A 21,923-nucleotide genomic window follows, 5' to 3' on the forward strand; every position below is an offset into this window, starting at 1 on the left:
TATTTGTACTGTACCTTTTCTATGTTTAGATATGTTTAGATACACAAATACATACCATTGTGTTACAACTGCCTATAGTATTCTGTACAGTAACATGTTGTACAGGTGTGTAGCCTAGGAGCAATAGGCTATACCATATAACCTAGGTGTGTAGTACGCTATACAATCTATATTTGTTTAAATACACTCTGAAGTTTGCACAACAACAAAATCACCTGAAGATGCATTTCTCAGAACACATTCCCATGGTTAAGTGACACATAACATTACATGAATTCATTTCACCAGAATAAAAGCAAGGAATTCAAAGAAGATGAATATTCAATTTGAGAATGTAGTTTTCACAAGTAGTAGGCAGATCGTAGTTTATGACTATAGATACTATTTGAACATAAAAATTAAGAACCTGAGATATGATAGTATAAATTAAAATTCTGATTCAAAAAGCAGCTGCTACATACTCTTCTAGGCCACAAAGTAGTAATGAACTATATATAATGGCATGGTTCACCATGGAGTGTGGTCTTTATTCCCCCCCAACTCGAGCTGGCAAAGACTACTATAAACCTTACCCTAAACCAACTTTTGGTAGACAGATATCGTAATTAAATAAAGGAGTGAAATACTTACCAATAAGTCAGTAGCAATCAAAAATCGGTTTGTCCTTTACCTGAATTTCCTCCTGATCGCATTTTTCTCCTTCAGTCACTACCTGCAAAATATTAACAAGCCCTAATTCTCAGAAGTCATTTCTCAAGTCAGTGCTTAAGTTGGTAAACATGTATGAGACCAAGCATCCCTGCTGCTAGAGCACTAGGCAGACAGGGCTTGAAAGGTAACAGTTTTATTTTGAGCAGGGGGCAAAGACAATGCTGCACTTCACAGCTACATTGTAACTAGATCCTGCATCGGTTTAAGGAAATACAGTTGATCCTTGAACAAAAAAGGTTTGAACTGCCCAGGTCCACTTATATAAAAGTGGATTTTCTTCTGCCTCTGCCACCCCTGAGACAGCAAGACCACCCCTCCTCTCCTTCCTTCTCAGCCTACTCAACATAAAGATAATGAGGATAAAGACCTTTATGATGATCCATTTCTACTTAATGAATAATATGTTTCCTCTTCCTTATGATTTTCTGAATAGCATTTTTTATCTAGCTTATTTTATTGTAGAATACAGTATATAATACGTATAACATGCAAAATATGTATTAATTGACTACTTGTGTAATCAGTAAGGCTTCCGGGCAATATTAGGCTATTAAGAAAGTTTTGAGGGAGCCTAAAGTTATATATAAATTTTTGATTACATGGGGGTTGGTGTCCCTAACCGTGCTGTTCAAGGGTGACCTATAATTAAATATTGACAGCATCTTAATTAGTAATACTAGGGAAGAGCAGCTCTTACCACTGAAATCCCTGGCATGCATTTTCTCAGAAGCCAGTACACCCTGCACCTTGGTTTTACAAAGAAGAGTCTAAGTGGTCAATCTCTCATCTGTCATAAAGAGCATACAATTTCCCTCCTTAGCATTTCAGAGAGGAAAATGTTAATTAGCATCAGAGTTGGAATAAAAAGCCATTTGGTTTTCTACCTCTATTCCTATCCAATGGAGACAAGTTATTCATTCATTCTTTTAATTCTGGCTAAATACAGGTATTATTGTACCAAATCTTAGAACGATGTACTCTAGACTTAAGAAAGAGGTTCAACTCAATTTTTTTCCTATCTGTTACAGTTGTTCAGTTTTTTTTTTCTTGTGTTTCTCTCTGCTAGCTTCATTCCAAATGTTAAGACATAATGTTAGTTTCTGTGACTTTAGTACAGAGCTTAAACAACATAAAATAAAAATGCCCTTGTTATACTTTTTATGTATACCAATTAGAAAAACATTACCCTCTTTCAAAATTATTGTAAAACATTGATCCTTTCAAGGGCCATTCTTCCTTCTTCACCAGAATTTGAAAAGGATCTGTCATGAACTTCTTAATAACTTCCAACATAATGATTAGCATTGAGGCAGAAATCAACACAACCTTAAAAAAAAAAACAATGACTATGCTTACAAATCAATGAAGCAGATATAAAAGTTTTCATAACAATACTTAGAGAAATAATGTTTGAGACCAAGCGTCCCTGTCTTACTATCGAAATGAGCTAGACAGAGATTGTGGGAAACAATTGCTTTCAGCAGGGGGAAAGGACAATATAGCACTTCACAGCTATACTGTAACAATTAACCCAACCTGCCAGCTGGAGAAAAATCATGTGCACACCTCCATACTTACATTTAATTTCTAGTAAATCTCACAGATTTGATCCTTAATCCCTTGGCTCAACATTTTGTCCCTTTGGGGGCAGCCCTTAACCGATGACTGACGAGTGGAGATGTAAATTCACCACCTTACTGCTTCTCTCGTAAGGACAACCCCAAGGATTGACTACATACACTGACTTTAGAGTTCTGCAACATTGAGCCACCTCCAGGGGAAGAAGCTTGATAGAGCAATTTGTTCACAGGCTGGCTTGCCTTCCTTCCCTTTCCTATCCCATTTCTCTACTCCCTGACTATTCTTTCCTGGAAACTTTCTAATGACTTGCATATGAATCCCTGTCTCAGGGTTTACTACTGGGGTCCTAAGACACATGATATAATAAGTATTTTTAAGTGAATAATGCCTCTCTTTAAAAGAAATATAACTTACTTTTTAAAAATATGTATTTCTGATGTAAAAAATAAAGTCACTTTGCCACTGCTGAGTGTAAATGAAGAAAACTGATCTGGAAAAGTCTTAAACTTCATATTTAAATATTAAAGATATTAATTCTTTACCTGTGATATACGTTACAAATATTTTCCCCCATTCTAGTTTGTCAGTTGTCTTTTGACTTTATGACGTATTTGCCATGAAATTTGTTTTACGTAGTCAAATTTATCAAATTTTTCTTTTATTTCAGGTCAATTTTGAGTCATAATTAGAAAGCCTTTTTCTTTTAGTACTGATTTCATTTTTCACATTTAGATCCTTGATTCATTTGGACTTTGTTTTTGTGTATGCTATGAGGTATGAATCTAATTTTAGCTTTTTCCAAATGGCCAATTGGCCCAGATCCATTTATTACAAAGCCCAACTTTGCCCCAATAATGTGTGAAACCACCTTTATTTTTAACTTTCTATGTGCACTTGGGACTACTTCTAGGTTATCTATTCTATTCTACTTGTCTTTTTATAAGTTCACACACTTCATAATTATAGAGATTTTGTAGCCTCTATAGCCATGAAACCTCTATGACAGCCTATTTTATAACCTGTATAATATAGTTTTAATTATAGAAGCTAAAAACAGCAATAACTGTAAACCAATATTGAACTCTGGTTAGTTGTTTTTCACAGTGGTACCGGTTAGCAATTTTGAAACTACTTTACGTATTAATATATTATAGGATTGAACAAATAAGTGAATATTTGTGGATAATGAGAGCCAGGTTTCTTTCTCTCAAAGAAGTAGTTACAATTATGCAAAGAGCAGACCTGATTGAACCCTGAGATGTTGCATTGCCAGTGAGGTAATAATACGAACTCAAGTTGTTTTTTAAATATTCATGCAGATAGAGATAGAAACAAATCTAGATGTGTGTGGGTGTATGTGTACATTGTATGTGTATATAAATCAAATTTCCTAGAGCTGTCTACTGAGAAAGCCTAAAAGCAATAGCATCATAGTAGCAATGAACACGCACATTCTACAGCCCAGATACTAGCTTTTAAACAACATGCTTCTGTAAAAGGAACCAGGAATCTTTGGAGAAATGGTTGCTCCAAGGCAGGAGCAGAGAAAGAACAAGATGAGCTCGGAACATCTTGTTGTGCTAGAAAATAGGGAATGAAGGGGACACGTAAAAAGGATACAGGAACCAGCCTGAAGAGACTCCCACTGGCCCAAAACCCGGACAACTGAGCGACAAATAAATATTGATAGACTATAACCCACAGAACAAAAGCAGAATCTATGAACCCACAGATAATAAATAAGTAAATGAATAAATAAATAAAGAAGAAGGGAAGACTCTTCCTTACGGTAGAAAAATAGGAAATAGGAAAACATCCTGTAGCTTGTGTCCTGTGGGGAGAGGGAAGAGAAGGCTGGGAAGCGGGACTGGAAGCAGAAACCCCTGAGTAGCTGCTCGGGTCCTCTGGTCCTTGTCCCCCTTGACCCTGGGTCCCTCCGCACCTGCCACCGCCCCGCCCCGCGCACTGACCCCCAGCCGCTCCCCGCGCCGTTACTCGTTGCCGCGGCCTCAGCAGGCTCGGGCGACGCTGCCGCCAGCGGCACTGAATCTACAGAGGACGCCGCCATGTCTCCGGAGCCCGGATCTGCGGCTGCGCCTCTGCTGTGACCCGCTCACCCTCCGTCGGTGGGGAAGCCTCTTGTCCGCCTCTGGCCACCGTCCAGATCAGAACCAGGAATGAGCCAATCCAAGAGAGGCATTCGGGGGGCGTCACCGCCACCAACCACCGGGCGCCGTCGTACCCCCTCGTCCCCCCGCCAGGCGCGTGCCCGCGGGGCGTGGTCCCTGCTTCCTGGGGCCCCTGGATCTGCCGGGTCCTCAGCCTCCTTAGGCCCCTTGGGTGTCAAAAAAGATTTGAAAAAGACAGCCAGAGGATGGTGGCTAACCTAATCATGAAAGAAAGGGGAGCACAAGCAAAATACAAAATGACAAGGGGGAAATAACCATCGAGGCAGAAAAACTTAAATGCACAAGATTACTCTATGTCATAAATTTGAAAGCCTGAATGAAATGGATGAGATTCTGAGAAAATATGATTTGCCGAAACATTCCAGAGATAGAAATTCTAAGTAAACCAATTATCATAGAAGACATAAATGTTGTCAGAGATAAATGTTATCCATCCAACATAAATGTCCATTTTCCCATACTCTAAATACACAAAAAGCACCAGGCTCAAGGTATTTCATAGGAGAATTCTGCTGTGAAACTGTAAGGAACAGAGTCGGATGCTACTGATTCTGTCTTGAGCACAGAAAAAAGGAAACATTCCAAATTCTGGCGTAGGACAGTGAAGGTCCTGGCCTTGCTAGCTGAAAGCAAACTGCTTTTGGTGGTCTTTATTAACGAATATAGAGAAAAAACAGCATTTGCTGGATCAATAGCCACATACCAGAGGATGTGTTAATTTGCCCAACCAATGAAACCACATTTGGTACAGCAGCTGCAACTGGAGTCAGCACCTAGTTAAATTTACGATAATCCATTGTTATTCTCTAAGATCCATCTATCTTCTGCACAGGCCAAAGGAGCAAGTTGACTGGGGATGTGATGGGAATCACCACCCCTGAACCTTTCAAGTCCTTGATGGTGGCACTAATCTCTATAATCCCTTCAGGAATGTGGTATTGCTTTTGGTTTACTATTCTCCCAGATAGAGGCAGTTCTAGTGGCTTCCACTTGGCCTTTATCACCATAATAGCCTTCACTCCACAGGTTAGTGAATGAGGGCGGGGATTCTGCCAGCTACTGAGTATATCTGTTCTAACTATATATTCCAGAACTCAGGAAGTAACCACAGGATGCAATTGGAGCTCCACTAGACCTACTGTGAGACAGACTTGGGCTAAAACTGTCTCAGTCCATTTGAGCTGCTATAAGAAACCTTAGACTGGGTGACTTTTAAACAACAGAAATTATTTCTTATAGTTCTGGAATCTTGGAAGTCTGAGATCAGGGTGCCAGCATTCTGGGGAAGATCTTCTTCCAGGTTGTAGACAGCCAACTTCTCACTGTGTCCTCAAGTGGCAGAAGGGGCAACTAAGATGCCCTCAGACTTCTTTAATAAGGGCACTACTCTCATTCGTGAGGGTTCTACCTTCATGACTTAATCACCTCCCAAAGGCTCTACCTGCTAATAGCATCACGTTAGGGTTAGGATTTCAACATATAAATTTCGGAGGGACACGAACATTCAGACAATAACAAACTTCAATGATCACCTGATCTCCATAGCCCTCCATTCTGATTGGTGGGCCACAGTAACATTTTGGGTTTCCTGGAATTAGTGTCAGTCTAGAGCCAGTGTCCAGTACTCTTCCCCAAATCTCATTATTGCCTCTTCTCTAATGTGCAGCTCTCCTGGTAAAATGCCATAGGTCCCTTTGGGGAAGACTGGGAGAAATATTGACAGTATAAATTTTGGGCTGGTACTGGGTTCCTTCCAAAAGGGGACCTAATTTTCTCTTCATTCAAGGGGTTCTCTGGGTCTGTAAACTGGCTCAAGTCTGGGAACTGAAGGAGGGGCTTTGACTCTCTGTTTTTATGATTCAAATTAGACTTTTTTTTTTTTTTTACTTAGAACTTTTCTGCCGATAGAGATCAAATAAGAATTAGTAAGCCTCCTATCCACTCCACTTCTAGGAACACCATGATCAACTAGCCAATGCCATGTGTCTGTAAGAGTTAGACTATTCTTATTACCCCTTTGACTCTGCTGTCCACTATGGTAACCACACTCAGCTTGCCTTTGGCAGTTGAGTGCCACCACTTGGTCCTTCTACCCTGGGATCTAATTGCTCCCATTACATTTAGGTTTCCCAATTTAGTGACTGCAGTTCCTGCCGTAAGGTCTGGCCTACAGAAAAGAATGACTACAGAGTTCTTCAAGGATGTCAGGGCTCCTCTCAGAAATTTATTTCTCACAGTTGTGGTGAAAGGTGTGTCTTTTGGACCCTCCCCCCCAGGTTGAATGAGTAGGTGCTAAATGACCAATCCACTCTAACATTCCAATCTCCCTAAGCCTTTAAATACCTTCCTCTACATGAAACCCAGGCAGGCCAAGCATTTCTAACTCAGTTTGGGGGTTAGGATTTCAATGTATGAGCCTATGTTGAACACATGAGCCACCTTTTGGTCCATGCTTCAGCCAACCAACTGAACATACTGTTAGAGCCATTTGTAACTTTCTGAGCTGCAACATTCAATGCAGAATCTCTGTGTAGTGGGCCCATATCAATAAATTCAGCCTGATCCAACTTTACATTCCTTCTACCATTATCTCACATGCTTAATATCCATTCCCACACATATTCCCCAGATTTTTGTCTGTATAAATTAGAGAACCCAAGTAATTCATTTGAAGTGTAATGTACTTCCTCATGGGCTATGCTTTGTAATTCACCTTTAGGGACCTGCTGGGACTTGAGTCTAGTTATAGGTCTAGAATCAAAGAGGGCTGGTGGAGGTGGATCCTGAAGAGAATCAACATTGTTTTGCATGGCAACTGCCTCAGGGGAGACCATCACGGTTTCCTCGGGCAATGCAGGATAAATCCCCTAGATGGAGGTGGAGATTCTACTGCTACTGGCAAAGAAGACTCATGAGAACGTAGGTGCAAAATGTCCCAGCTCCATTAGGGTCTTCTCATGTGTCCCTATTCCAACTTTCAGAATCCCATTCTTTTCAATCAATGTGCTCACTTTAACAGTAGAAATCTTTTGAGGTTGGGAATTCAATTTGTGTTGTAACAGTCATTTTCAGGATGAGATAAAGTCCAAAAGGAAACATGGGAAAAGAGAGTGGAAGAGCAGAGGTAGAGGCAGGTGGGCTACCCCCCATTTCCATGGGTACGCACATACATGCACACATATACCCCTCTGCTGGGGTGGCAGGTTGATTTTGGGAAACAGAAAGATAACAGTGGAATGACTGTTAGGATGGTGTGAGCTTGAGAGACTTTTTCATTTCTTGGGTTTGTCTAGCCAATCAGCTGTGGAGTAGGTGGTATCTTTTCTAACACCACTTTTCACTCTCTGACACCAACTGAATGTCCAACAATTCAGTTCAACTCTGACACTAACTATCTGGAGTTAGCATAGACCCCACAGATAAAGGGCTTATTATAAGACTTCCCTCCACTTCAGACATCAGTTGCAAGTCTTCAGACTCCTGTACTTCCAGTTGGCTATAAATTGGGAGTTCTCATAACCTCTTCCTCAGGTTTGATAATTTGCTAGAATGACTCACATAACTCAGGAAAGTGCTTTATTTATTGCTACCAGTTTATTATAAAGCAGGGGTCCTCAAGCTATGGTGAGTTGTATAATTATTTCATTATATATTACAATGTAACAATAATAGAAATAAAGTGCACAATAAATGTAATGTGCTTGAATCATCCTGAAACCATCTTCCCAGTCTGTGGAAAAATTATCTTCCATGAAACTGGTCTCTGGTGCTAGAAGTGTTGGGGTCTGCTGATCTAAGGCATTTGAAGATCTCTGGCCTAGGCCAGTGGTGCTCAAAGTGTGGTCTTAGGACCAGCAGCATCAATATTACTAGGGATTTGTTAGAAATGTAAGTGCTTAGGTCCACCCCAGACTACTAAATCAGAATTTCTTGAGGTGGGGCCCAGGAATCTACATTTTCATAAAAATTATCTCTATTCCCAGGTGATTCTGCTAACATTTGAGAACCACTGATATAGACAAAACTGGGGGAGCCCATGGTGTTCCAGGCATCCCCACCCTCATCTGCGGCACCAGAAACTTAGGAGGCCAAAGTGACAACTGTTACTGTCCAAGGTAGGTCCTTTGTCTTTCTCTCCTTTGTCAGAGGCTGCACTGACAGACAGTCCACCCAGAGGGAGATGGAATCTGCCTTGACAGTGCTTGGAGGATGGTTTCTCTTTCTAAGCTAAAGCCCTTAAAGGTTTGTTGTCAGGCCTAAATGACATTTGTAAAATGCCAGGCACAGAGCAGTCACTTGTTATCTGGTGGAGGTAGTTGCTATACCTGACATTGACAATCACTACCATAACAGATGTCCAATAGATGTGAATGATTGTTAACTGACTCACTAGAGAGGCAGTCAGGGTATTCTAGCTTGTTCCTCTGATTTTGCCAGCCAAGGTGTCTCAGTGCATTTTGTGCTGCTATAACAATACTGCAGACTGAGTAATTCATAATGAACAAAAATTTATTTGGCTCACAGTTCTGGAGGCTGGGAAGTTCAAGATTGAGGGGGTGCATCTGGTGATGGCCTTCTTGCTACATCATAAAATTGCAGAAGGCATCACATGGGTGAGAGGGAGATAAAAGGCGACCCAATTCATCCTTTTATCAGGAACCCACTCCCATGATAACAGCATTAATCCATTAAAGAAGGCAGAGCCCTGGAGATCTAATCAGCTCATACAGGTCCTCCCTCTCAACACTGTTGCATTGGGGATTAAGTTCCCAATGCATGAACTTTGGGGGACACATTCAACCCACAGCACAAGGAGACAGAAAAGATATCATAATTACAAAGGAGAAAAGGAGGCAGGGAAGATGGGAGGGTGGGAAGGAAGGAGAGAAGGCAGAAAGAATGTCAGTGTTCACAAGAGCAATGACTATTTTCTTGGAAGAATAAGGAGGTATGAGCTATTGAACACTAGCTGTGTGGTCATTTCTTCATAATTCCAGTTATAGGATTTCAGAGCTGAAAAAGAGAACTTGAGATCACAGACCCACCTCCTCACTGCCCAGGTGAAGTAGTCAAGGAACTGAGACAGCAAGTGTTAGAGATGTGGGCAGAATTAGCTTCTGAGGGTAGGCACTGCCTGCTACATCTTACCATAAATTGAGCTAATTTATCTCCTTGGAAACCTTTGAAGACTGTGAAAGTACAGAAGACATGGGAAAGTAGTGCAGTGCTCTGAATGTGATTTATTGCCTTTCTGTTTCTTTCTTTTCTTTCTTATTTTTATTCACAAGCTTCTCCTCCATCCATTTCCTCTCCTACATTTCTTCTCTCTCTTTCATAATTCTCATTCATAAAGACATGGCCTAATTGAGAAAGCTGAGGACTCTGGATCTTCAAAGTGAATCCAGACCCTCCCAGATCAGCATGCCCCCACATCACCTGTGTCCTTAGCAATGCCCTGGTTTCTGGTGACCAAAACTCACAATGGGCTCCGACTGAGCACTAGGGTTCTGACACTATCAACAGCCAATATCTCATTTGTTTCCTTGAAAATACTTGTGACCCTCGAATAGCCAGAAACCACTATGGAAACACAATCTAAAGCTGCTTCACTTCCTTTGGGTCCTTAATCCTTTTCTGAATCTCTTGCAAGAGGTTGCTATGAAAATGCGTGCCCTACTTGTGCAGACAGAGTGCAAAGTGCCCAAACCTCACAAGGGGAGGAACCTCTCTACAAATCTGAAGTCATAGGTGGACTAACATTATTTCTTAACCACAGTCCACAATTGTTGTTCCAGAAAGCCTTTAAAAATGTCCCCACCCCCCTAGGATGAATGGCTACTCCTAGAAATCGGAGCCAGGGTGTTTGGGGCTTGGCTTTTTACATATGGAAGAAGAAAGACATGGCTGAGAACATGTGAGTGGTCCTACCACTCTCACGGCCTGCCGGATATTCAACACCCAACCCCCGGATTTCGGGGCTACCCTGACCAAATTCCCCTTTGCTCAGGTTTTTCCCCGCGGAGCTCTGCTGAACTGGCGGGTTAGTCTTTTGCTGCCTGTCACGTAGGGTGTGGAGCCACCTAAAAAAGCCACGGGATAAGGGAGCTGATGGAGAGGAGGCCCAGCATAGGGACTGTGCCACTGCCTCTCCAGAAAGGAGCACTGGCGCACCTGACAGGTGACAGACGGAGCGGTGGCGCACAGGAGCAGCTGCACAGAGGAAAGGCCCCCACGGTGGAAACCTGAGTGTGCATATGCGTGCCCAGCCTTGTGGGTACATAACCTGCGCTCCGGGCTCCCGTGCAGGTGTGCCTGTGGAGGCCGGTAACTGCGAGAGACAGCCCTAATGGGGGAAACACACTCCGACCGCCCCACCCCTCCGCAGCACCCGTCCCATCCCGGAGGCAGGAGACGGGGGCAGGCAGCAGGGCCTCGCCAGCCTTACTCCCCGAGTCCTGGCAGGAGGGCTGCTCCTCTCCCAGTCAGCCCCCTTCTCGCTGCGGGCGGGGAAGGAGGAGGGGCGGAGATTCAGAAGGCACGCGTCTGGCGATGCAAACCCCCTGTTGGCAGGAGCGCCCACGTCGCTGTCCTCCCTCCCCCACGGTTCCGAGGACAGGCTGAGAGTCGCCCTCTGTCAGCGCTGCGCTGGAACGCGAGTAGGGGAGGAGGCGCAGCGTTCCCGACCCAAGACGGGCGGCGCTTGGGCGCGTGCGCGCCTCCCCGAGAGCCCCCAGCGCCACCCGCGGGCGGGAAGAGGTGGGCGCAGCAGAGGAGCCAGCGTCGCCAGCCGCTTCCCCTCCTCTGCCCCGGGCGCACGCAGGCTCCCAGCCGCAGAGCATCCTTCATCCCGAGCGTCCCTGGAGGCGGCGCCGGAGACCCGCCGGCCCAGGACCACAAATCCAGGAACCCCCGGCGCTCCCTGGGCCAGAGAAGCCCGGGGCGCTGTTACGGCGAGATCGGGGCGACTTAATTTTTTTCGCTTTCAGAGCTGCCTCTTCCCTCTCTCTAAATGCCAACCGTTACGTTTGGGAAGCCGCCAGCGCCAGACTTAATCTTTAAAATAAGGCCCTGCAAGGCGTGGCTGGCGGGCTGCAGCCCAGCGGCCCAGGAGAGTTGGCCTTGGCTGGGTGTGACTATCGTTTTGTGCCTGAAGAGAGCGAGGAAGAGGGTGAGGACAGAGCATCTTCGGGATGGGATGCTTTTAAAAAACCATCCATAGCAGCAGTAGAAACAGTTTTGTCTGGCTTTGTTTATACTGAGTGGCTGGTTTTTTTATTTTTATTTTTTTGAGTGAAATGCTGTTTTGGTTAAAAGAAGAAATGGCCCCCCAGGAGCTCACCCGGCGACTGGCCACCGTGATCACTCACGTCGGTAAATGAAGATTTTTTTCCTGCTTGCGTTTTATTAATGGAGGGTGGGGCATAGTCTCTGGGCTTCTGTCACCCCTGCCCTCACCTGCAGCTGGGGGCAGCGCGCTCCCTGGGGAGGCCTTGGGCGTGTGCAGGGAGTCTAGCGCGCTGCCTTGTGTACTGCGTGGGGCGGCCAGTAACCGGCGGCCCTGGGGTCCTCCACGCCTGGCGGGGCCCGGGGGAGGCCGTGAGGCAGGTGCCTTCACCAGCTGGTCGCCAAGTCTGTTGAGCCTAAACAAGGGCTACTGGGCTGTTACAATGCGTTACCTGCTTCTGAAGAGGGGGTGGGCCTGGGTGGGAATTATGTTGTGATTTGTGGGGTAGTGAGAAGGGAGGGGACACGTGAGGAACCAATGCTCTTGCTTTCCAGCAGAAACTACTGCCAAGCCACTGAAGTCTCATTCGTAAGAAAGTGTATGTAGGGAGATGCAGGTTGCGTTAGAGGGTTGCTGCGCAGTCTGGCCTGTTACTGTGCGGCTGGAGGTGTCAGTACACCGCTCTGAACCCTCGTGGGAAGCCTCTCCAAGCCCAAGAAGACTGGGCAATTTTAATCCTCTTCTCTGAGTTGAAATAGGGGAGCAAAGCATGCATTTCTTGTTCCTGAAATAAGGGTTGTGATGGAACCACAGGCCCTATATACTAACAGAAAGAGGAAATTGTGACAATTACTAGTTAATTTTCTCTTAGCACTTTCTTTCCTGCTCGGTTCTCTGGGCTTCCCCCAATAAAGACACACATTCAGGTTCAGAACTTTGGATGTGGGCGACTGGAATTGTTGGAATACTTTTCTCTGTTGTATTCTCAAGACTTCTATTTGAGACCCTCCCATAAATGCAAATCAGTTTTTATTGGCAAAGACAGGAACTCTTTGCCTCAGTTTTCTATGAGTTTGTTAAAGCTTCTTTCTTCGTACTTATATGGTACATATTGCTGCAATTAGTGGGCCACTGTTGCTTTTTGAGTGAGCTAGACCAATGTGTTTGGTGTAATAATGATGCACATTTTGAATGATACACTTGGGATATACTTTGTAAAGATGATTTATATGGGAAGGCCCAGTATGGATAATTCAGTATTAAAAAATGTTTCTGGTGCCAAATGTGGCTACCTTTTAAGACAAAAGGTTAGTAGAATCCTACCAGGGAAGTCTGAATGTGTCATATTGCTGAAGGCAGGGTGAAATAAGAAAAAGAACTTCTAATAAAACAGAATTCTAAATATACTGAATGCTAAAATGATTGTGCTAAAAACCAGCATGTGCATGAAATTGTGGTATAGAGAAAGAACAGTGGGCCGGGGGTATATGACTGTCAGGATTTGAATCTTTCCCTGGACAAGTTATTCAGCCTCAGGTTGAAAATTAGGAATTTTAATAATACTTCCCAAATCAAAGGTGACTTGTGTTGATAAGGAAGATAGTGTGAGGAAAAACTGTGCAAAAAGTGTTTGTACAGATGTTCCAGTTATTTGTCATATCCTGGGTCACTGTGCCATTAAAGATTTTGGGTAGGTCACTGGGCTTTTCTCAGAGTGAAGCCTCCCATGTATTACACAAGAAGGTTGACATGAGTGATTATTACAGTCCCTCCTGTTTCTCTGGATGTAGAATGTTCTTGAAGATCTAGTAGGTGGTATTTCCCACCAAGCTGCCTGTGGGACCCAGGCTACGGTATTTTCTTGCCCCACCTTGCTCCCTTCCTCCTTCCAAAGACATTTCCATACAAGGTACATACGTGAATTTGCTGTAGTTTCTGCTCTCAAAGAACTTCTAATGACCCCTGGCATTTGTGTGCTTTGCAACATTCTGTCTCCTTATGTGTAATCTCATAAACCTGTGAAATGGGTGGAGTATACACTATTATCTCCAGCTTACAAATGAAGGAATTGAGACTCAGAGAGGTTGATCTTTAAGGTTTCAGGGGTAATGAGTGTCAGGTTCCAGACCAGAATGCAGCTCTTCATATGCTCTTTTGGGGGATCTCTGTGCGTGGGTAGTCTCTAACTCTGCAACAGCCTCTTGCCTTCATGGAGTGTTGTGCTGAGTAGCCAGTGGAGCTTCTGCTAGGGTGAACTGGCCCTATGCTTGCCTGTTCTTTTCAGACATTTCCTCGTCGAGCAGCTTCTGAGGGATGTGATCATGAGTTAGGGAAAGGTTGAGAGGTGCTTGGAGCAAGGCTGTGGGTTAGGACATTCCTCTGGTCCTCTCCTGGCTACTTGTCAGGGTAGCCACATTGAGCTTCCATATTCACTCTGCCACCTCTATCCTCGAATCAGTTCCTCCTCCAGCTGGGGTTTCTGCTCTTTCCACATCCCTTAGACTTGACAGTAAAATCATCCCACCTTCTACCCTCCCATATTTCCATTAGCTCTGTGTCCCATTGATTCAATTTCTAAAATACCTCTGGAGTTTCTTTCTTTGTGTCCTTTTTCACTGCCACCTGCTTCCAACCTGCTTCAGGACTTCATTTCCTCTTTATTAGCCATTGTGCAAAGCTCCTGCCTCTCTGTGTCTGCCGCTAATCTATACCAGGAATCAAAAAAAAAAAAATAAATAAATAAAATAAAAACCACAACACTCTATATTCCAAAGCCTTTAATGATACACTTAACTAGTCATTCTCTATAGCCTGGAGTATAAACTCTTTACTATTTAGCACTGTTCTAGCTTTCCTCCTAATACTTGAGATTTCTACACCTATTGTTGGTCAGCTTGGACTATTCACTTCTTCAGCTCTGTCCACTAAGTTTATCAACTCTGTTCCTACCTCAAAGCTTTTATGTCTGCTTTTCCCTTCACCTGGAATGCATCCTTGGTATAATATATTTCTCCTCACAGAAATAGTACACACTTTTGCGGTCCAATTTGAAGTGCCATTTCTGATCTTGCCAGCAAGACACAATGATTCGTGACTTAGAATTTCAAAGTAAGCTTTGTTCTACTCACATAACACCAATCGTACTCTCCATTGTATTATGGTTATTCGGTTATTTGTGTGCTTGTTTAACCTCTGCTTCTAGACTCTTCATTACTTACCTATGTGTCTTAGATAGCTACTTAACACAAGGCTTCAGTCTAAGGAGTTGCAAAATAAATGTTTGCTGAATAGATGAATGATTGGTTGTGCCTTGGAATGGAGCTGGAGTATTGAGTGCAGGCAATTTTTACACTTAAGGACAGTGCTAAAATATTTATAAATAGCTATTTTGTCTCTGACATTCCATTTTTTCAAGTAAAAAGATGAAGTCCTTCAAGTGTTCTTCATGTGATGTGTGTGCCCACTGTGGGGGCCCCCTTCTTTGGATTTTGTCAGTTTGTCAGGGACCCTCATAAAATATGCAGTTTACATGTAAACACAGTGTCCAGATATGTTTTTACCCATGCAGGACACAGGTAGGACCATCCTCTCCCCTATATTCTGGACTACAGAGTCACATTAGTCAGTAAAGAATTGTTTGATTTTCCCCCACCCTATCCCTTTCAGTTCTTGAATTCTCTGCAACTTTTGTTGTACCACTATTTATAGATGCTGCCTAAGTAAACACGGACTTTATACTAATGCATCCCAGATTGCTCTGGGATTTTGATAGACAGGGCACATGTGGCTTACATGGGGCTTCCAAGCAGTGGAAACCTTTAGCGATTGAACTGGTCCATGTCAGTAATCCCTTATGCAGGGTTCAGATTTCCAGTCCAGCTCACATTCCACCTTGTCCCCTCATAATTAGAGGTAATTATTTTACATTTTGATCTTTATCATTGTTCTAAAATGGTTTCATATGTTTGGCTACACCCAATTAAACTGTGAAGCAGAAAAGAATATCTTTTGGAACATTCCTTATATAATTGGAGATTGGATTGGTGGCTGTTTTGGTGATAAAGGCTCTAGGATATTGATCTATAACCCAGTTCACCTCTTTGGGACACAATCAGAGTTGATAATAGGCAGCCAGAGGAATACTAAACTGAGTGATGCATCCCAGGGTTCATTATTATGCAGTGGAGTGTGGCTGAAATGTCTCCATGCCTCAGCAATTGATGCTGAAGGGAGGGGCTAATTAGAGTAGGGTATCTGCTGCTCAGATGGGAATGTGCCCAGTGGGAATTACTAGACATGTTGCTCCATCTGATAAAATCTGGGAGTAGTGACTTCATCTGCCCCAAAAGTGAATTAGCCACATCTGAGTTATTCTTCTATTAGGCTCTGTAGACACTGTGCCTAATGCTTATGAACTCTTCAAGGGCTTCTAAAAATATTGGAACCCTAAAAAAAATTGATTGACAATTGAAACAGGCAAAATGAAATTTAAGAAATGTTTAAATATCTACAAAAGCTCTCTTGCTCATAATATTTTATTACATTAAAAAACAGTGTGAAGTTGGAGTTCCGCTTCCAGAAATGCCAGTGTAAAAAGCCCCTGGGATCCATTCCCCAGTGAAACAGCCATAATTTGTGAAAATTATTTTAAAAAAACAACCTTTTAGAGCCTCTGGAAGTTGTACTAAGGGCATATAGCAAACAAAGAAACATTTACTCAAGCAAATCTACTAAGTCTTGGTAAGAACAGTCACAGTCTGTGGTACTTGAGCCATGACCTGCTCTCCCCTCTTCCCTCAGCTCCCAATCAAGGGATACAGTTCCTTGCCAGGAGGGGAAGGCCTCCAGTGTTTCTTAGCTTCTCTAACTCCAAGTTGCAGAGGCTAAGTTCCTAGAGGGCCTCCAGCTGAGAGGTCAGGTTCTCCTTTCCTCTACTCAGCCCCTACTTATAGAACAGAAGTTTTATCCCAGGTGCAGTGGGTGGAGAACACTGAGCCCCACTTGCTTTGGCCCCAGCTCCCTTGTGAAATGGAGGTTCAACATCGAAAGAGGCAAGCCAAGAAGACTGGAATCTACTGCCCCTGGCTCAGAGATTTTGCTTAGGGGGAGAGGCAGTCCAGAAGAATAGAGTTTGAAGCTCTCCTCACAAGAATTGATTTTCTTGAAACAGTGTGGGGAAGTTCAAGTCTAAAGGTGCTCTTGAAAACAATGGAGATTTCGAGGGGAGGAAATTAAAAGGAGCGGGGTAGCTCTAGGAGAGCAACAAGCTAAACAATAGGTCAGCTTGTTTATCAGGGAGAACCAGGGAAAGGGGCAGCTAAGAAGAGACTTTCTGTGGTTAGAACAAACCTGAAAACTGGCTTCAAATACTATCCCACCTGAATTTAATTGGATAAGACTGTGGAGCAGTTTATGCCCCAGGACATTGTTGAAAATAATAGAGTAATCAGTAAGCATGTGGAGCCTAATAGCTGGATGTGATATCATATCAACAAAGGCAGGCTACAGAGAGACCAGAAAAAGGGACAGGCGATGAAAGCTGTTAAATCCACTTTTATCTTAGAGTGACTGTGGCCATATCCAAGGCTGCACTGTCTGAGAAGTGACATTGGAGACTTTATGCTTCAAGAGAAATATACTTCACTAAAATAGTCTGGCTATGAAAAAAAGATAGTCTAGATATGTCACCAAATAAAGACAAGCACCAACAAACAAATACAAGCCTCAGGGATGGGAAAGAGAAGAATCCCTATCCACAATTGCTACAATATATTACCTACAGTGTCTAGTTTTCAACAAAAATTTATGAGATCTGCAAATAAACAGGAAAGGGTGACCCTTACACAAACAAAGCCATCATTAGAAACTGCCTATGAGAAGGCCAAGATGTCAGATTTAGCAGACTTCAATATAGTCACAATAAATATATTCAAAGAACTAGAGGAAGCCGTGATTAAAGAAGTGCAGTGTACAGGGAACTGATGACAATGTCTCACCAAAGAGAGAATATCAGTAAAGAGATAGAAATTTATAAAAAGGACCAAATGGAAATTCTGGAGTTGAAAGCTAAATAACTAAAATGAAAAATTTACTAGCGATGCTTAACAGTGGATTTGAACTGGAAGAAGAAAAGAATTAAGGAATCTGAAGACAGATTTATAGAGGTTATGCAATCTGAAGAACAGAAAGAAAAATGAACAAAGATGAATACAGCCTTAGAAAAATGTGGAGCACTATTAAGTATACCAGAATGGAAATGCCAGAAAGAGAAGAGAGAGAAAGGAGCAGAAAAAGTGTTGGAAGAAATAATGACTTTAAAATCTCCCAAACTGATGAAAAACATTAATCTACACTTTGAAGCAGCTCAGCAAAGTCCAACTAGGATAAAGGCAAATAGATGTACACTTAAACACATCATAGTAAAAATGCTGAAAGTGAAAGATATGGAGAAAAGTTTAAAATCAAAGGAAAAGAACCTATCACGAACAAAAAAATCTTAATAAAATTAATAACTGACTTTCATCAGAAACAATGGATGCCAGAAAGCAGTGGGATTACATAGTTGAAGTGCTAAAAGAAAAGAAATTGTCAACCAAGAATCTTATATCCAGCAAAACTATCTTTAAAAAATGAAGGCAAAATAAAGACATTCCTGGAAAAACAAAAACAGAAAATGCATTTCCAACAGATCCATGTTATAAGAATACTAAAGGAAGTTCTTGAGGCTGAAAGAAAGTGATCCCAGATGTGGTAATTCAAATTCAAATGAAAACCAGAAAACACCAGTAAAGGTAATTATGTGATTATAAGAGACACTATAAATGCATATTTCTTCTTTCTTTTCTTAACTGATTTATTAATAAAAAGCAATTATATAAAATAAAGGTACAGACAGCTCACAACTTACAATGGTTCAACTTATGATTTTTCAACTTTACAATGGGTGTATTGGAATGTAACCTCATCATAAGTTGAGAAATTCTTTATGTCTTACAGTGGGGTTACAGTTTCTACTGAAACTGTATACATGTATACTTGTTTTCCTTTATTTTCTCACTTTTTAATAGATATAAGATTATATAAAGCAGTAATTATAACAATGTATTGTTGGGTTTGTAACATATATAGATATACTATGTATAATAATGGCACCAAAATGGAAAGGGGAATTAACACTATATAGGAGTAGCATTTCTGTATCTCACTTTAGTATAAATCTGAAGTAGATTCTGATAAAATGTATATGATAAACTGTAGAATAACCACTAAGAAAATAACTTAAAAATGTATAGTGAAAAGATCATTAAAGGGATTAAAATTCTACACAAGAAATTTTTCCTTAATGCAAAAGAAAGCAGTAAATGAACAAAAAAGATATGAGATATATAGAAAAGAAGTAAAATGGCAGACATAAATCCAACTATATCAATAATAATATTAAATGTGAATAGATAAAGAATCCAATCAAAAGGCAGAGATTGTCAGACTAGATTAAAAGAAAAAAGCAAGCTATATGTTATCTCCTGGAGACCCACTTTGTATTCAAAGATATAACCAGTATATTTGAAGATACAAAAAAGTTCAAGAATGGGAAAATATATATCATGCAAATAGTAACTATACAAAAGCTGGAGTAGTGATACTAATATCAGATAAAATAGACTTTAAAAGAAAAAAGTTACTAGAGATAGGGACATTTTATAGTGATAAAAAGTTAATCCATTAGCAGGTTATAATAATTATAAACACCTAAAAACAGAGCTCCAAAATATATGGAGCAAAAAATGACAGAATTGAGGGGAGACATAGAAACTATAATAGTTAGAAGCATCAATACCCCACTTCTGACAATGTGGAGTAAAACCAGGGAGATCAACAAGGCAATGGAAAACTTACATAACACTATAAATCAACCAGACCCAATAGGCATCCAGAGAACACTCCATGCAACAACAGCAGAATAGACATTTTTTTTCGAGTGCACATGGAACATTCTCCAGGATAGACCATGTTCTAGGCCATAAAACAAGCCTGAATAAATTTAAAATGACTGAAATCATAGGAAGTGTGTTATTTCATAAAAATGGAATAAAAGTGGAAATCAACAATAGAAGGAAATTTAGAAAATTCACAAAAATGTGAAAATTAAATACACTTCTAAATAACCAATGAGTCAAAAAAAAATCACAAGGGAAATTCAAAAATACTTTAAGATGAATGAAAATTAAGACAAAACATACCAAAACTTATGGGATGCAGTGAAAGCAGTGCTGAGAGGGCTTTGTAGTTGCAGATGCTTACATTAAAAAAGAAGAAAGATCTTAAATCAATAACCCAACCTTCTACATTAAGACACTGGAAAAAGAACAACCTAAATCTAAAACAGAAGGAAGGAAATAATAAAGATTAAAGGAAACGAAAATGAAATAAAGAGTAGAAAATACAGAAAATAAACAAAATAAGAAGATAGTTAACTGAAAAGATTAACAAAAAAATTGATTAACCTTTAGCTAGAGTGACCAAGAGAAAAAGAGAAAACTTAAATGACTAAAATAAGGAATGAAAGAGGGGACATCACTACAAATGCTACAGGAATAAAAAGGATTATAAGGGAATAATATAAATAACTGTGTCCCAACAAATTAGATAACCTAGATGAAATGGATAAATTCCTAGAAAGGTACAAACTACCAAAACTAACTCAGGAAGAAATAGAAAATCTGAATAGACCTATAACAAGTGATGAAATTGAATTAAAAATAAATAACAAACTTCCCACAAAGAAAGCACAACACAGATGGCTTCACTTGTGAGTTCTAAATATTTAAAGAAGAACTCATACCAATTACTGACAAACTTTTCCAGAAAATAGAAGAGATGGGAACACTTCCCAACTCATTTTATGAGGCCAGTATTACCTAACACCCTAATTAGACAAAGACACAGAAGAAAAGCAAACTACAGGCCAGTATCTCCTGAATACCGACACAAAAATCCTCAACAAAATTCTCGCACCAAATCCAGCAACACATAAAAAGGATTATATACTATGATCAAGTTAGATCTCAGGAATGTAAAGTTGGTTTAACATCCAAAAATCAATCAATATAATATATCATATCAATAGAATAAAGGACAGAAACCACATAATCATCTCAGTAGCGGCACAAAAGACATTTTGACAAAATTCAACATGCTTTTCATGATAAAAAACAACCTCCCCCTCCATACTTGACAAACTAGGAATAAAAAGAAATTTTCTCAACCTGATAAAGAGTACTTATGAAAAGCCCACAAGGAACATCATAGTTAATATTGCGTGGCTGAATACTTTACGATCAGGAACAAAACAAGGATGTCCACTCTCACCAATTCTATTCCACATTGCACTGGATGTTCTAGCCAGGGCAATTAGGCAAAAAAAATGAAATAAAAGGCATCCAGATTGGAAAGGAAGAAGTAGAACTATATTTTCAGGTGACATGATCTTGTACGCAGAAAATCCTAAGGAATCCACTAAAAATACTATCAAAGATGAGCCTGCACCTCAACTCTTCTCCCCTTGCTGTGGACTCCCTTTGCACTGTGGTTCCCAGGGGCTGTATATGCTCCTACTAGTCCATACTCACTCTGCCTTACACAATTAATTTAAAAATTATAGGCGATTGCTGCTTATTTGCTTGTATAAGTTCAAGAAAAGTTATGAATTTATAGTTTATCTGGCCTTTCTTGGTGGTTGTTAGGGTGAGAATGATCCTTTTTCCAGCATTCTGCATTCCAGTGGGGAGCAGAATATGTTGGGTTTTTATTTTGTATGTACCTCACAGAGAATATTTAGTTCATTTTCACAGCCTTCCTTCATCAGAGCATTGTTCCAGGCATGCTACTGTGTTTGCCGTACTAGGACCTTTATAAACTATACCAGAAAACTGGGTCTCAAAGCTTTTCTCTGTGTTTAGCCAGGTGTCAAGGGTCTTGAAAGTTAAACAACTGTAGTTCATTCTCAAGGGTGCTAAGCTTGATTGAAATGCTTCCTCCCATTTGTTATCCAGGAACCAACTAAGACAGGGATCTTCGATGTCGGGGAGGCATGGGTGCCTGGCCCCTTAACAGGGCTTCCTGTTCTTTTCAGCTATGGCCAAGGGCCATCGTTTGTGCTCCAAAGGCTCATCTGTGTTCCCTATTTTTTAAAAAATGCTTGAAGTAGGCTGATATTT

General features: G+C 41.3%; 1 protein-coding gene and 3 non-coding genes across 4 annotated transcripts in view; 1 reads left to right on the forward strand and 3 right to left on the reverse strand.

Moving 5' to 3' along the window:
• Nucleotides 1-462: 462 nt before the first annotated feature.
• LOC138388983 (small nucleolar RNA SNORA4) lies at nt 463-592 on the reverse strand. The gene has a single exon (XR_011234430.1). It is a non-coding gene; the product is annotated as a small nucleolar RNA SNORA4 (small nucleolar RNA).
• Nucleotides 593-779: 187 nt separating this feature from the next.
• On the reverse strand, nt 780-909 carry LOC138388961 (small nucleolar RNA SNORA63). The gene has a single exon (XR_011234409.1). It is a non-coding gene; the product is annotated as a small nucleolar RNA SNORA63 (small nucleolar RNA).
• A 749-nt stretch (nt 910-1,658) lies between these two features.
• LOC138388649 (small nucleolar RNA SNORA81) lies at nt 1,659-1,845 on the reverse strand. Its single transcript, XR_011234176.1, has one exon. It is a non-coding gene; the product is annotated as a small nucleolar RNA SNORA81 (small nucleolar RNA).
• Nucleotides 1,846-11,776: 9,931 nt separating this feature from the next.
• The window catches only part of MCF2L2 (MCF.2 cell line derived transforming sequence-like 2), a 207,438-nt gene continuing 197,291 nt past the window's right edge, over nt 11,777-21,923 (forward strand). Inside the window, exon 1 of the mRNA XM_069471995.1 lies at nt 11,777-11,852. Within this exon, the coding sequence (XP_069328096.1) occupies nt 11,777-11,852 (76 nt within the window). The remainder of the gene's footprint in view (nt 11,853-21,923) is intronic.

This window comes from Eulemur rufifrons, chromosome 7 (assembly GCF_041146395.1).
Source record: "Eulemur rufifrons isolate Redbay chromosome 7, OSU_ERuf_1, whole genome shotgun sequence".
NCBI classification, from domain to species: domain Eukaryota; kingdom Metazoa; phylum Chordata; class Mammalia; order Primates; family Lemuridae; genus Eulemur; species Eulemur rufifrons.